The sequence below is a fragment of the Salmo salar genome, chromosome 11 (assembly GCF_965601325.2).
Source record: "Salmo salar chromosome 11, fSalSal1, whole genome shotgun sequence".
NCBI lineage: Eukaryota > Metazoa > Chordata > Actinopteri > Salmoniformes > Salmonidae > Salmo > Salmo salar.
The window spans coordinates 20271315-20288566 of NC_138301.1; the positions used below are offsets into that span (position 1 = coordinate 20271315).

The window sequence follows — 17252 nt, forward strand, 5'->3', positions numbered from 1 at the left end:
TCAACCCCTCCCATCCTCACCTCTCAACCCCTCCCATCCTCACCTCTCAACCCCTCCCATCCCCACCTCTCAACCCCTCCCATCCTCACCTCTCAACCCGACCCATCCCCACCTCTCAACCCAACCCATCCCCACCTCTCAACCCGACCCATCCCCACCTCTCAACCCCTCCCATCCTCACCTCTCAACCCGACCCATCCTCACCTCTCAACCCCTCCCATCCCCACCTCTCAACCCCTCCCATCCTCACCTCTCAACCCGACCCATCCCCACCTCTCAACCCCTCCCATCCTCACCTCTCAACCCGACCCATCCCCACCTCTCAACCCCTCCCATCCTCACCTCTCAACCCGACCCATCCCCACCTCTCAACCCATCCCATCCCCACTTCTCAACCCGACCCATCCCATCCCATCTCTCTCTTAGTCCCTCTCTTCACCCGTCTGCTCAGTTTAAATGACATCTCCCTGTGAGTCTCAGGAAAAGCCACGTAAAGCAATTACTAACAGGCCTGATGTGCCCCCTTCCCTTTATGTAGGGGGGGGGGGGGGGGGGGCAGTACCCTTCAGAAAAAAAAAGAATTTTCCAATTGCAGTTAGTTCTGCCATGAATAAATAAACAAATAAATAATTGAGAGGGCAACATAAATAAATAACATCACAAACATTTCACTGGCACTCATAAGTATTCTGCAGATAACTTGGGCTGCATGCTAATGATAAAAACAGTACATGTAGCAGGTTCCCAATGCATTATTCACCGCTCCCCTCTAACCCAAAATTAAATAAATAAAAATCTTTCAAGGAAGTCAAAACATCCTCTCAGCATTGAAGTGACAGGCCTGTCCCATTTATAACACAAGGACACTCTGGCAAACAAATATCTGACCAGTCAGAGAGAGAGGAATAAATAAACCTGCACAACACAGTGTACGGCCATTGACAGGTCCTCCACAAGTTCTCCTTCAAGAAGAAAACTCTGAAATAACACAGAGGGTTCATGGGACACAGTCAGGTGTCTTTTCTAAGTCCCATGGTACAGGGCTGGCTGCTCACTAACAAGGTCACCATGTCCTTGAGCTTTCTCCTCAGGGATATACGGGGGGTCTGTGCCCCTGTGAATTCTGATGGATTTGAGTTGAACTAGCCTCTATATAAACCGGCAGCACTAGGACTCATCTTCGATGGCTGTAGAGACTAGGCAGGTCTGTACAACCACGTCCTTGTTGACTAATTAAAAAGAGATCTCAGGCCTCACCTCATCCTGAGCTGATTTCAGGTGTTCCTGGGCGGTCCTCAGTTCTGTGGTCAGTCTCAGCACTGTCTCATCCCTGTTGGTCACCTGAACACAACCACACACCTTGGTCAGTCCCTACTTCCACTCAACTCACACTGCCTTACCTGTCAGTATGTATGGTTCTTCTTCTGCTGTGAAGACTTAAAACAACACTACCCTATATCGACACATTCTTAACAATGACCTTGGTAAAGACATTTTGTATTTTACATCCATTCTGAAACATCCTGATCCAAGTTAAATAAATGTTAAATTAAAAAAAGTTTAAAAAAAGGCCATGACATTTCTGATTGCCTGTTTGTGAGCTGACCAGCTAAGGGGCATTACAATGAGGGTTGGTTGGATGAGGGAGAGGAGACAGACGGAGGAGAGATGGAGGAGAGATGTTAAGGCCAGTACCTCGTGCTGTGCAGCCTTGTGTTTCTCATTGAGCAGGTCCAGGTCATGGCTCAGGTCCTGGTTCTCTGTCACCTGAGAGGCCAGTCTGTCCCTCTGTTCCCCCACCTCACGCAGCTCCTCCCTCAGCCTGCCCACCCCAGCCTCCTCCTGGACCAGCTACACACAGACAGAGAAATAGTATGGGTCTAACAGAAAAGAGGCTAATAACAGAGGCTAGCAGAGGTACAGTATATAGATAAACCTACAGACCATTTTAGCATATTATGTACTAGTGACTTTCTGTCAAGGTTCAAGTACCTGGGCATAGCAGGTGGTATACTGCTGCTGTAGTTGGACCAGATCAGCTCTGATCTCAGCCAGTCTCTCCTCTGTCTCCACACACTGGCTATCCTGTAACAAGTGACACATGTGTCATAAACATGCCAATGCATGGCTCTTAATGGGTCAAATAAAACTCATTTTCTGACCTGCTTCTCCCTCTCTCTTTTACATGACCTCAGCTCGGCAGTAACTTGCTGCAGTGCATCTTGGGAGGAGAGCAGCTGTTGGCGGAGAACACGGGCGTCTTCTTCATGGTCCTGCAGCTTCACTCTGAGAGCCACGACCATCTCCTCCTTCTGGGCAAGCTGCGGGACAGGAGGGAACGTAACACACTGAAGAACACATCAAGGACAGAGAACATGCTGATTGTACAGTAATAGCTATGTGGAAAGCACTTTCCTGTTCAAATCACTGGCATTATTTGCAATCAGCAAGAAGCAAAAGGTTCAAATCAAACATTTATTTACTGTTGTTCTCTATGTTCCGTCTTACAGGGATACAGGAAAACCAATGACAAAGAGCGTGATGGTTTTAGTTCCATCCTATAGACACACATAATAACACATAAATAGGTAATAATCCAACGAACCCTTTAATGGTGGCAACACTCACAATTGTACATTAGAAAAGAACACAATATATATAGATGTTCTATCCAGTTAGTTTCCCATTTGGACAAAAAAACATGCCCTAGATAAGCAAAACAATGTTTCCTGTTTTAGGGAAATGGGTTTGTCTGCTAGCTACATCACTCCATTCCACTGCAATTTGGAGAATAAGAGTTTATACAGAACCATTTCAGACAGAGAATGAGCAGACAGAGAGCCACAAGGTCAGTCTGAGGTTCACCACACATGCTTTCACAGAGGGAGGGGGGGTCTGAAACAGAGGAGCCTTATTTCCACATTGTGAGAGGGTTATGGCTGAGTGATTTTCAGTTGACCTACAGGAGTTATTCCTAACAGTGGTAGTTAACTGAGTTATAATGTCCTTTTTATCACAAGAAACAATAAAATGACAAGAAAGAAACACATCAGTAAAGAAAAGCAAACAGGCTAATTTTCCACAGAGCCCATTAAGGACCGTCATTAACCTGCCTGCTAAGCACAAAATTGTAATTAAAACCACGGGGGTCATATGCATTGAACACGGCCGTGCACTTGAAAGCGAGGAGTGGGGGAAAAAAATCTAATTTCCTGTACATGTTTGCAGATTGCAGCCTAATGTGAAGCTCAGCTTAATTAGACCCCAGTGACCTGATGTGATGGAGCCTGACCGGGTCCTCACTACACCCACACTGCACCATCACCAACCCTGCTCCCTCCCTCCGACCCCCACAGCTCCTAGAACCATTCCACCTCCCCCTCCTCCCCAGGCCCAGACTCCCTTCCACCTCTCCCCTCTTCTTCCTACCCGTCCCTCGACCCCCCCCCCCCCCCACACCCTCAACCCTGCTCCCTGTACCTCCCCAGCCCCTCACCTTGTCCTGTAGGCTGTCCAGGCTGTGCTGCATCTCCTGCCTCTGGGCCCCCAGACTGTGGGTCTTCTCCTCCTGTAATCTCAGGCTTCTGAGGGCCGTGTCCCTGGCCCTCTGCACCTCCTCAAGCCCAGCCTCCCTCAGCCTCAGTCCCTCTGAGGCAGCATGGTAGCGGTCCCTCCACTCCCACAGCTCCCTGTCGCGCTGGGCACTCTCCTCCCACAGCTCCCGACCCACCACGTCTGCCTGGCTCTGCAGCCACACAGCCTGCACATCGCTCTCCCTCACCTGCACATAGACACACAGTCACAGTCAGTTATATCACCAAATAGACATCTTCAGTCATTCATATCAGTCAGAAGACATCTAGAAACTCAACTCACACACACTAAGAACACACACGTTAACAGTCAAGGACATAGTACAGACACTCATGTACAGACACTCATGTACACACGTCCAACGCTCGTCCTCCCGGTGTCTGCTGTGGCACAGAGCAGACTGTCCCTCCTGTCACAGCTAGTTCCCAGGATGTTAAAAAAACACGTCTATAACAGCCCTAGTGAGTTTCCACTAAAACCCACTTAAAGAGCAGGACTATTCTTTATGAACTGACAAACTCACACAGTAACAGGATCAGCACATAAAAGTCCATGCGACTGAAACAAACGAGTGTTAGCAGGGTGTGAATAAACACTGTGGCGCGCACCTCTACAGACCCTTCTATCAATCAACCTGTCTGCACTTTGTTTTCAGAGTAATCTTGTCCAACCACCAGAGAAGCACTCAGCAGTTAGTGGAGCTTGGCTGTGCTTTGAAGGCCGTGGTTTATTGCGGTCCCAGAACACAGTGAGGCCGCGCTGTAAAAACACGCAGGCCCAGCGCGCAATACTCATCCGGGGTTACTCACCTCACACAGGGATCTAGCGCAGACCTACAGACCACCTAAAACACCCATCTGACCCTTTTCTATTTCTCTCTTGTTCCCTCTCTCTCTCCATCTACAGATTATCACCCTCTGTCCCATGTCTTCCCTCCGCTCTATCCCAGGTCTTCCCTCCGCTCTGTCCCAGGTCTTCCCTCCGCTCTGCCCCAGGTCTTCCCTCCGCTCTGCCCCAGGTCTTCCCTCGGCTCTGTCCCAGGTCTTCCCTCCGCTCTGTCCCAGGTCTTCCCTCCGCTCTGTCCCAGGTCTTCCCTCCGCTCTGTCCCAGGTCTTCCCTCCGCTCTGCCCCAGGTCTTCCCTCCGCTCTGCCCCAGGTCTTCCCTCGGCTCTGTCCCAGGTCTTCCCTCCGCTCTGCCCCAGGTCTTCCCTCGGCTCTGTCCCAGGTCTTCCCTCCGCTCTGTCCCAGGTCTTCCCTCCGCTCTGTCCCAGGTCTTCCCTCCGCTCTGTCCCAGGTCTTCCCTCCGCTCTGTCCCATGTCTTCCCTCCGCTCTGTCCCATGTCTTCCCTCCGCTCTGTCCCAGGTCTTCCCTCCGCTCTGTCCCAGGTCTTCCCTCCGCTCTGTCCCAGGTCTTCCCTCTGCTCTGTCCCAGGTCTTCCCTCGGCTCTGTCCCAGGTCTTCCCTCCGCTCTGTCCCAGGTCTTCCCTCTGCTCTGTCCCAGGTCATCCCTCGGCTCTGTCCCACTTTCACCCTCTACCTCCATCTATTGACTGGGACAGGGCCTGTCTGAGCCCTCATTAGTGTGGGCTGCCAAGGCCATGCCCAGTAGACATGTACACACACACACACACACACACACACACACACACACACACACACACACACACACACACACACACACACACACACACCAATCCCCGGAAACGCTCCTGACCCACTCTTTGGCCTTTAAGGGCCGACCAAAAGCCTCATTACACGTCGGCTCCCACTGCTTAAGAGGCGAATGTGAAGTTGAAGGGTTGAGAGCAGGCTTTAGAAGATGCCCACGCTGTGTCAGTCAGTCAGGCACCTCACAACACAGCAGCGTGAGAGGAGAGGCCTTGTTAAGCAGCATTGTGTGTCATCCTGTTCCTGAGAGCACAAAGGTGTCAGCCAGACTCCAGAGCCACAGACCTTGTCCTTGAGCTGATGTTGCTCATCTCTCAGCCTCTTCAACTCCTCTTCTCTACCACAAAGCTGAGGAGAAACACACCCAACATGTTAAGTACACAGAGGGTGAAGAGATAGAGTGGGAGGTTACACAGAATGGCTGTCATAACAAAGCAGCCGTTTTATATCAATATAAAATCAGTTCTGAGTGACAATTAAGTACCTTACTGTAATAGTTTTCCATTAAAATGGTCAGAAAGAAACAAAAATCGCTTAACTATTTTTCAAGCAAGAATTTTGCTGGGACTGTCTGGGAGTGATGTCGCTCTTGCTGCGGGTGATTCCCTGATCCACCTCTACACAGACGATACCATTCTGTATACATCTGGCCCTTCTTTGGACACTGTGTTAACTAACCTCCAGACGAGCTTCAATGCCATACAACTCTCCTTCCGTGGCCTCCAACTGCTCTTAAACGCAAGTAAAACTAAATGCATGCTCTTCAACCGTTCGCTGCCCGCACCTGCCCACCCGACTAGCATCACCACTCTGGACGGTTCTGACTTAGAATATGTGAACTACAAATACCTAGGTGTCTGTTTAGACTGTAAAGTCTCCTTCCAGACTCACATCAAGCATCTCCAATCCAAATTTAAATCTAGAATCGGCTTCCTATTTCGCAACAAAGCCTCCTTCTCTCACGCCGCCAAACATACCCTCGTAAAACTGACTATCCTACCGATCCTCGACTTCCGCGATGTCATCTATAAAATAGCTTCCAACACTCTACTCTGCAAACTGGATGCAGTCTATCACAGTACCATCCGTTTTGTCACCAAAGCCCCATATACTACCCACCACTGCGACCTGTATGCTCTCGTCGGCTGGCCCTCGCTACATATTCGTCGCCAGACCCACTGGCTCCAGGTCATCTATAAGTCTTCACTGGCCACGGTAACAACACCCACCCATAGCACGCGCTCCAGCAGGTATATTTCACTGGTCATCCCCAAAGCCAACACCTCTTTTGGCCGCCTTTCCTTCCAGTTCTCTGCTGCCAGTGACTGGAACGAATTGCAAAAATCGCTGAAGCTGGAGACTTATATTTCCCTCACTAACTTTAAACATCAGCTATCTGAGCAGCTTACCGATCGCTGCAGCTGTACACAGCCCATCTGTAAATAGCCCATCCAACTACCTACCTCACCCCCATATTGTTTTTATTTTACTTTGTGCTCTTTTCCACACCAGTATCTCTACTTGCACATCATCATTTGCATATCTCTCACTCCAGTGTTAATTTCCTAAATTGTAATTACTTTACTAATATGGCCTATTTATTGCCTTACCTCCTCATGCCATTTGCACACACTGTATATAGACTTTATTTTTTTCTATTGTGTTATTGACTGTACGTTTGTTTATTCCATGTGTAACTCTGTGTTTGTTTGTGTCGCACTGCTTTGCTTTATCTTGGCCAGGTCGCAGTTGTAAATGAGAACTTGTTCTTAACTGGCCTACCTGGTTAAATAAAGGTGAGAAAAAAAAGGGATCTGAGTGGGGAGGGGGAACTGAAAACTTGCTGTTATTGACAGAGAGGTTTGGAACTCCTTGTTATTGGCCTATTAACTAATTTACCGCCTAGTGATGTCAACAGGAAAGTCAAAACTCCACCCATGCAAAACCTGCTGATTAAAAGGTATTGTGTAGATTGTATTTCCAACCAGAATCAGGAAATAACAATGATCACATTTACAGTGTTTTTCCACACATGTACAGTGTTCTTTCATCAGCTGTTGCACAATATGATACAAAAAAAAACGAATTTTGACTGTACTGGGACTTTAATAGCGTTCACATTCTCAATAGTGCTAAGTCTCCTGACATTCAACAACAGGTCTAGGCCAGTCCAGATGAATAACTACTGCTGCTATCTAGTCCTACTGAGTGGTTGGACCCCCCCTACCCCCCCCCTCTCCTCAATAGACCTGGAGTGAGGAGCATCTGAAACCTTAATAAAACAAAGTGCCTCTCCTTTCTTTCCTTGACCTCTTCAGGAATACCTCTTTAAATATTTAAATATTAAGAGAGAACAGGAAAAACGTACAGCAGGAGTAAAAAGTGCTGAAATATTGAACGGGTGCTGTGGCTGGGCAGTTTGGGAGTGGTAATGCAGGGGCGAGGGATGGAGGGGGCGAGGGATGGAGGGGCGAGGGATGGTGGGGGCGAGGGATGAGGGGGCGAGGGATGGAGGGGGCGAGGGATGGCGGGGGCGAGGGATGGAGGGGGCGAGGGTGGGGGCGAGGGATGGAGGGGGCGAGGGATTGAGGGGGCGAGGGATGGTGGGAGCGAGGGTGGGGGCGAGGGATGGTAGGGGCGAGGGAGGGCAGGAGCGAGGGCGAGGGATGGTGGGAGCGAGGGATGGCGGGGGCGAGGGAGGGAGGGTGGGAGCGAGGGAGGGCGGGAGCAAGGGATGGAGGGGGCGAGGGAGGGCGGGAGCGAGGGCGAGGGAGGGTGGGTGGGAGTGAGGGAGGGCGGGAGCGAGGGATGGAGGGGGCGAGGGTGTGTGTGTGGAGGAAAAGAGGGGGAAGCAACAGCAATAGAGCTCCCAGGACAGGAGAGGCTGACGCAGGTACCTCAGGCCCCTGGGGCCCCCGGACTTTATTAACAGTGGCCCCTGGTGGGAGGTGACATTCAGCTGTACTGGAACTCTGGCCGTTAGGGAAATGAAGCCGTACTGAGGCCTTAGAGAACGCTTTATGGTAAACAGCAGATATTGAGCAAGGAAAGACTTGCCTGATGGAAATGAAATCTTCAGAAACTTTTTAAGTGATAGTTCAATCTGAGTGTGAACATCTTCAGAGTCGGAGGGCAGAGAATGGCACATGAACCCACAGTCTGGGTGGGATTGCTCTTATAGAGGTGACCTCTCTTCTTTCAGATCCAAGGAGGATGACATCACTCTTGACCTCTTCTCTCGCAACACAAATACCCTGTATCTGAATGCAACATTCCTCCCCCAAGGACACAAAGATGTAATTTTTTCTCCCCCCACTTGGGATGAAAAGAGGCTTTAACCCACACCTTGAAGGTAGCATAGCTGCACCTCATTGTAAAGCAGATGTATTTTTTTCCTCAATAGCTCAGGGTCGACAGTGTCAAGGTACGTGGCCCCACAGCAGTTCCAGTCTTTTGTGGAGCCTCTCTTTGAGCTCCATGAAAGGAAGGGATGTTCAGTCCAGCCAGGCAGTATGAAGAATCACAACTTTTTAGCAGCTGAAGGTACTGGACTGTACACACGTGTGCTTATATGAGTGGGGTTACTGTTTTTCATTGAGCAAAGGAAGGTTGTTATAGACAGTGTGTGTGTAATGTCACATGCACAAGTACAGTGAAATGCCTCTCGTAAGCACTGTGTGTGTGTGTGTGTGTGTGTGTGTGCGCCTGCGTTTGTTACTGATGCTGTCAAGACAGAGCACTCAATTACCTTTTTTCGCATCTCCTGTCTCTCATTCTTCAGTCTGTCCACCTCCCTCTGCAGCTCACCAAACAGCTCTTCCTTCTGCTGCTGTGCCTGCCCCTGCTCAAAACACACAAATGCCCACACACACACGCACACACCCGGAGGGCAGAGGTGAGGCACACATGGGAGAAGGAGGTGTCTGTTTTTAAAGGTGTCAGCCGGAGACATTTGCATTATGCATATCACACCTCTGAAATGATCCATTAGCAGGTTATGGCGTGAGAGCTGCTAAATCAGTTGACAGGACACTACGCTAGCACAGACAATATCCTCTACTTTCACTGCCAAATGAGAGGGAGTGTTTGTCCCTACGGAGCAGAGACAGAGAGGGTCGCTGGTCCAGAGAGAAGCCCTCTCTACAGGCCCCTGTCCCTGTAGTACCACACCCCCTCTGCTGTCCCCAGAGAAAGAAAGAGAGGCAAGCGAGACAGACAGACACAGTGAGAGAGAGAGAGAGAGAGAGAGAGAGAGAGAGAGAGAGAGAGAGAGAGAGAGAGAGAGAGAGGCAAGAGAGACAGACAGACACAGCGAAAGAGAGAGAGAGAGAGAGAGGCAAGAGAGACAGACAGACACAGTGAGAGAGAGAGAGAGAGAGAGAGAGAAAGAGAGGCAAGCGAGACAGACAGATACAGCGAGAGAGAGAGAGAGAAAGAGGCAAGAGAGACAGACAGACACAGCGAGAGAGAGAGAGAGAGAGAGAGAGAGAGAGAGAGAGAGAGAGAGAAAGAGAGAGAGAGAAAGAGAACACTCAGCCTCTCCTCAACACCCCCTTGCACATCCAGACACTGATTTATAATTTTAATATCTCTAATTTCCACAGCAGCGGCCGCTTTCCAAATGTCATTTTCCAATTTATGTCAAACCGTGTGACCATTTATCTTAATACGGCTTATGACAAGCCTGGTCGCCAGGCAGATATGCAATTCAGATTGAGTGCTTTACAGGCGCGGGAGCCAACAGGCTGGGGTGTTTGTGTGTTTATCTTTATCAGTGCCCGTTCAATATTTTTGAGGGGGGAGACCGAGAGCGCCATACACAAGGGAAAATGTGGTTTTACAGGGAGGAAATGGCTGCAGGGAACAAAATAATAATTCTGTCATAAATCGAATAATTACAGTTACCATAATGAGAATTATGATGGTGGTAATGATAATGTATTAAAATACGTATTAACACTAAGACCCTGAAATGGAACGTGGGATGGCTTCACGGTCATTATATTAATATTTATGTTAATTAAAACAGGGCCTCCCCTTTTATGTACCACTATATCTCAGTGCTAATCGTCTGAGTGGAACACAATGGGGATCGCTGCGGAGGGGCAGGATGCAGTTCAGGGCTCACCCTGAGGATGGCGCTGTGGAGCTCCTCTCTGGCACGGCCCAGCTGGCCCTGCAGGGCGGATGTCTCTCTCTCCCACTCCATCTCTCGCCCATGTAGCTCAGCCAATGACCTCTGGAGCCTCTGCACCTCAGCACTCCTGTCCTGCAGCTAGAGGGCATAGAAAGGAGAATGATGTCAATCACACACACACACACACACACACACACACACACACACACACACACACACACACACACACACACACACACACACACACACACACACACACACACACACACACACACACCTTTTTCTCAAGGGAGGTAAGATATGGTCACACATCCTGGTCGAAACCACAGCCAACAGCATCCTGCTAAACTAAAGGCTTGACAACAAGCAGCTCATCAGACTAGATGAATCATATAAAGGCCGTAGAGATCATGTTGGGTAGTTCCTCACAAGATATAAAACTCCATACGATCCATATGACTGAGAGGTCTGGATGTTGGTGCTGAGGTCCAGCTCTCTCTGTGGGTGTTGGCTGGCTCTGTGATGTAGCTGGGACTCTCCATTCAGCTGGCTGCTGACAGGCCTGAGAGACCTGAGAGAGAGCCGGGCCCTAATAGCCCATAATGATCACTGAGAACTTATTCAATGAGGAATTCATTCCTGGCTGGGGCCCGTGTGTGTGGCTGGCCTGTCCATGGCTGTACACTACAGTGCGGTCTGGTATGACATAGCGAGCCTCGCCCCACTGCTCCTCCCTCCACCAACCGCCTTTTGACTCGCCAGCGCATGTTCCCCACCCTCAATAAATGGGTAGAAATAACAGGAACAAGTTGTCGGAAATGAAATTTCAATTCATCCAGTCCCTTTATACACTGGTGCGGGTAGCCTGCCGTCGAGAGGGAGGGATCAATAGTGTTTAGACAGCAGAGCAGATTTCCTAAGCGCCGGATCAATAGGAAAGAGAGAGGGGAAAATACCCGGCTTTTCTTTGGGTGTTGTAGTAAATACGAACAAATCAGTGGCCTTAGGCTAAATGGATTGACCAGCTGTTTCCAACTTCTGTGCTGTAAATAAAGATATATTCTGGAGTCTCTGACGGAGGCCCAAAGGGGAGAGTGCCACCAACGGCGTTAGGCTGCCTCAGACACACACCTGACAGGACAAGGGGAGCAGGGGACATAGGGACATGGGTGTAGTGGGGGAGCTATAGAGAGGCTTCAAGGCCAGGGAGCCTGGAGCAACTGCTAGTAGAGCAGGACAGGTGAAACGAAAGGGTTCCCAGAGCTAATCAGACGGGCCAGTGAAATCATGGAGGGCGATATATTTTGATGATGTGTATTTTAGTACGTCTGTGACCTTATCTACTGAAAACTCTGAAAATGCCACAACAAAGAGATGGATGTTTTTCAGGTTTTCGTAAGAGAAGAATCCGATAAACAAACTTGATTCACGATAGGTCACAAAAGATGACTTTATGGCTAACTTAAAAATAGTCATTAGGTGAACCAGAGTCAGTCGTTTGACATCGTGGAGTGTGGCAGGTCAGATGTGTCAGCCAGAGTACTGGGCTAATCAGAGTCGAGCATCCTGACAGGATGACTGATCACATGGTGTGTTCCCCTCACCTCTAGACTTATTAAAGAAAAACACCACCGGCCACGCTCGCCTAGACCCACACCACTCATTGGTCAACCGCCCGGGAAAATGTTAAATTCATCACCAAGTCCTCAGCCCAAACAAAACACACATTGGACGACCAAACAATAAAAGAACCCCTGGTCATTCCTGACTGCCTACAAACACAGTGAAACGACACATTCAAAGAGAACGAGCGTGTTAAAGGATGGCTGTTGACTCTAGCTGAAGGACGGGGGGGCGAAGGGGTGGGGGCTGAGGAATGATTGGCTTGGCTGTGCTTGGACACTAAGACAGGGGTTGACTAAACCCCCCTCATGGTCTCCTGGCGGGGGTGCCGCTGATGGAAGAGGGTTACAGCAACAGAGGCATACCGGTACCTCTGTGCTGCTGGTCTGTTCCAGCGGTCCATCCGTTACTGGAACACACACTCACTAAGTGATTTATAATTGCCCTCATTCTGCCACTCTGTCAGGGAAAACGCCGGTGACATGAAAGGGCTACGCTCTGCATCTCAGCTGACAGACAACCTGGAGTTTGGTGACGCTGTGGAGGCTGCAGCACTCCAGACTGACTGATCCCAGACAGACACAAACCTCCAATTACACACTCATATCCACACTGGGCGGATCTTTATCTCCAAACAAATAGAACAGAGCCATCAGCCATGTTGTGTGATTGATTTAGAGGCCATTTAACCACAATAATCTATATGTTAAATGTGTACATTATATTTGTTGTTCAATATGTCTGGTGGGCTGTGTGTGTGTTTGTGTGTGTGTTCCAAAGCTCTCTCCTCTCTCTGCGGTAAAGGTCACTGTAGATTGGGCATTTAAAGCTTCTCATGGCTGAGCCGAGGAACCTGCCCACGTTAGATCTCAACTCATTGCCTTCCCAGGCACATTACCTTAATGATGCTATTCCTCACACCTCCATCTCAGCAGATGGGGAGATACAGAAATGAGAAAGGCAGTAAAGACATTCTAATGTCCTCCCCAGCCATTCAATTCCGGCTCTCTGCCTGCATCCGCACAAAGGAGCAGTGAAGCAATACTCCTTGTTTTTCCCTCAACAACCAACCAAGCTATATATGCAGATACAAAGCTGTATGCAGAAACTGCCATTAAACATTTATATTGCAGGTTTCCCGAAATCCTTGCTCTATTTTTGTTCGGTAATAGGATTGTTTTTTAAAATATTAAAACTGTTCGTCTTGACAAATGGTAACGCCTGCCTATGAAAGCAGCTTATTCTGCTCCTTCCTGGCGCCTGATCAAAACCCATTTACTCCACCGGGGGGATTGAACGAGACGTCTGATCGTTAACCCCGTCTCACCCTCTGCTGAGGCCTCACCCATGGGGGAGATGTTTACTGCCTGTTGCGTCTGCTGTTCACCCCCAAGATGTCAGCCCTGCATCTCAGTCTCAGCGGCCCTGGGTGGGTTCACCCTGTACACGGCACAGTCCCAGCTCCTTCTCATACGCCCTGCTGTTCAGTCTATGCTGTCTTTGATGCCACATGTCAAAAAGGGCGGCCCATCTTCTTCTCCCTCTGCCCCTCACCCATCCTCTCAGCGTTTAAGCGTTCATTATTTCCATAAGTGCTTTTCAATTTACACTAGATGAAGCTAATTAATTAGGGTATTTGTTAGCAGAGATGTTCTAAGATGTACTGGGTGTTTGTCTGCTGGGACAGTCTACATAAGTAAGAAGGGGTTACTGTGCTAAGCTAGGCAGGTAAAAGTCACAATGCTTTGAATAGGACTGAATAGCTCCTCATTCTCTAGAGAAAAGATCTTGAATGCTTTTTAAATATGTAATGACAATTTAATTGCTGATGAAATCTAGGCATTTTCTTCATATTGTCTATGAAAGCTTAACTGCAGGATCGAGCTGAGGAGGTTCTCAGAGAGTGGTCATTAAGATGGTCACGTCCCTGAAGACCATCTGTTCCATATTGTGGCCTGTCTGTGTAAGCCGTTTCCCCCTCCCTGTCTTTGAGGTATTTGGGGTATCCGGGGCGGAGGGGGAGACAGGGGCTGTTGAGAGTGTTTATGTTGCTGACCTGGACACAGGCTTCTAATGTGTAACACAGGACACTCCAGTATGCAGATGCCCCGGGCTATTCTCTAAGTGGTCTTTACTTTGAAAACACAGGTACCCTCCAGGGGGATGGGGTGGGGCTGCTGATGCAGGATGGGATGGGGGGCAAGAGCCCTGCTCAGAGCCCCATGCAACGCTCTGAATAATATATCCATACATCATCAGTCCGTGTCAGACTTTGATTCACGGCAGAGGACTTGCCGAAACCACTGTGGTATTAGCTTTAATAATGCAAGCTGGGGTTAGGCGCTTACTCTTTTCTGACAAATATGGGCAAATCAATTAATTCCACTGACATTCTCCCAAAGCACACATATAAATCCAACATGGACGCTTGCTTTTGTGTTTTTGTTTTATCAAGCAAAGCAAGCAAGAATAACTTCACGTTTTTATGTCCTAATTCTAAAATAACCGGACAGGATAAGGCATTTGTTATTGTTATAAACACATTTTTAAAGTAGATATTGACTTTAAAAATCTCAAATGAGGTCTGGAAGACTTTGATGAGAAATATGTTTTATATGCTAGTGCATTATGAGAATCATTCAAAGCAGCAGGACGGGATAATGTGACACATATTGACCAAGTCCAGAACACATTCAATGCACCTAACATAACAAGCACACTAATATCCCCACCTAGAAAACCTCCTACACACAACACTTTAATTATGCACATAGAACATATCCAACATCTTGTCAATAACTTCATATCAATAAACAAATGCTACCACAGCCAATTAAAGAAATGCATTGTTCTTATTCACATTCGTAGCTGGCTTTCACAGCTCGCTGTCAATTTCAAGCTATACAGTGAGAACGAGACTGGTTTTTGTGTATGGAGTTTTGCCATGAAAACGTTTACGTTTCCAATCTCAGAAGAGAAGACTATCGACTTCAGGTGCCTAACATGATAGTGGTGACCTTGGTAAAGAGCACCAGCGGGCCCCTTGTCTCTCTCTGTCTTTGTCACTGTCTCTCTCTGTATCGGTCTCTCTCTCTGTCTTTGTCTCTCTCTCTGTCTTTGTCTCTCTCTCTCTCTGTCTTTGTCTCTCTATCGGTCTCTCTCTCTGTCTTTGTCTCTCTCTCTATCGGTCTTTCTCTCTGTCTTTCTCTCTGTCTCTCTCTCTCTTTGTCTTTGTCTCTCTCTGTCTCTCTCTATCGGTCTCTCTCTCTCTGTCTCTCTGTCTATCGGTCTCTCTCTCTCTATCGGTCTCTCTCTCTTGGCTAATAATGAACACAGCACCGTGACAAAGGCCATTACGTTTGCTGGTCTTATCAATACTTCTAAAAGCAGAACATCAATAGTTGTTAGGGCACAGGATGTTTCGGATGTTTTGGCTAGTGAGACACAGACTTGTAGAACTGATTAAGCAGAGAGATGCTCACCAGAGAGGTGACATGGAGGAGAGGGTGACCCAATTAAAACAATGGAAATGCAGACTCCACTGCCAGTCACTCAGGCAATGAGCTAAAGCCCGTGAGACAAAAGGGAACAATCTTTATCAGTCCCAGAAAAGCCCTGTCCCCACATTAATATTCTATCCTAATGAAACCTTTCTATATTTCTTCATCTCTCTACACTTGTCTGTCAGTCTTTTGGCTCATAAATATTGTCTTATTATTATCATCATCGTAATTTCTTCCCTGATACGCTGGAAAATTCTGTGGCAATTATCGAAGTGACAGGTGAAACAGGAACGCGCCGAAAAATAAATGAAGGGTTGCCATGACAACTCGACCGGCGAGAGGGAATCAGATGTGTGTATGTGTGGGCGTGCGCGTTGGTCACGTGACCCAGCCAGCCTCGGCTGCACAGCGCTACATTGAAGCCCCGCAGACCAAAGGACACTTAACCTCAATAGCTGGCAGCAATCGGAGGCCCATTTATTAGCTATTTCTGTCTAAAGGTCAGGGTGGCTATATGTCTGGGGCTGGGGCTCCAAGCAGCCAGGACGCTCTGCTCTTCTCTCCCCAAAGACAGGCTCTGTGGGCTGGGCTGGCTAGAGTCAGGCACTGGGGCAGGCTGCTGTGCTGTGGGGTATTTACAGCCTGCATCTAAAGCATATGACAGTGTTATACCATAGCTGGGCTACAGCTGACAATATGGTCAGGTGGAATGTATACGCTCATGAACAGACAAACGCACACGTCTGCGGTACAGGACAGCCTGCTACAGTGATATGCAGTGAGTCAACAGGGTTGAGGAGGGCGAGATGTTGAATATGACAGAGACAGATTGAAGTAGCTTGTGAAAGAGCAAGGATGAGAGCCAGTTGCCTAAGGGTGCTGTTAGGAGTTGAATTTTTGATCAGTGTCATCCATATAATGAATGTATATGTTCATTAACATGACAACCCCATGGCTGTCTGTGTGAACGGTCTCCGTCCCTCTGTGATCCCCTTTATTAAGAAAACAATACCTTATGCACAGACCAGGGTTAATATTTGAGCAGGTGTAAAATGGAATTGGAAACTAAATCACTTGGATCAGATGTTAATTATGAAACACCTTGCACAAATATATCTAGATTGCGCCAAATATATCTAGATTGCGTGTTTTCCTGTAAAGAGGTGGCTGGTTGGTTCAAATTGGTTCAAACACATTGTAACTGGGTGACCCATAAAGCAGCTAAATGTCCGTTTACAGTATGATCAGATGAAATAGAGGTGTTTTAGTTAGACCCTCCAAGGACAGAATCTACCTTTAGGATCTTAAACCATATTCTACAGATCTGAACACAGTACACAAAATATACACCAATACTGTACATAGTAAATACAGTGAAAGGTCACAAAAACATTCTTCCATATCGACAAAGACTTTGTGGAGGAGTATTTTCTTCCAACCACAATTACCACTGATTAGCATAGATTTAAAAATGCAAAACAACAACATACCAAAACAATTCTGTCGATTCTGACGGCGGAGCGAATGGCGAGGCTTAAAATATACACATATATATATATATATATATATATATATATATATATATATAAACTATTCAAACGAACGGGAGAAATACTTTCATCCCACTGCAACAATTATGGATCTAATCAGAGCTTTCTGCATGAAGGTACCGCTCTCCTATCTCGCTCCCATTTGCATCATAACACAGCGTGCAATATTAATTTCCG

General features: G+C 48.0%; 1 protein-coding gene across 5 annotated transcripts in view; it reads right to left on the minus strand.

Moving 5' to 3' along the window:
• The window catches only part of LOC106562084 (uncharacterized), a 205556-nt gene that overhangs the window by 39069 nt on the left and 149235 nt on the right, over positions 1–17252 (minus strand). For 3 of the 5 annotated variants that reach the window (XM_045689148.2, XM_045689150.2, XM_045689146.2), the window contains 8 exons: positions 10391–10537; positions 9011–9103; positions 5548–5610; positions 3497–3781; positions 2163–2321; positions 1993–2085; positions 1696–1851; positions 1258–1341 (listed from right to left, as the gene is read on the minus strand). In XM_045689148.2, the coding sequence (XP_045545104.2) occupies positions 1258–1341; positions 1696–1851; positions 1993–2085; positions 2163–2321; positions 3497–3781; positions 5548–5610; positions 9011–9103; positions 10391–10537 (1080 nt within the window). The remainder of the gene's footprint in view (positions 1–1257; positions 1342–1695; positions 1852–1992; positions 2086–2162; positions 2322–3496; positions 3782–5547; positions 5611–9010; positions 9104–10390; positions 10538–17252) is intronic. The other 2 variants (XM_045689147.2, XM_045689149.2) reach the window with 2 other exon arrangements.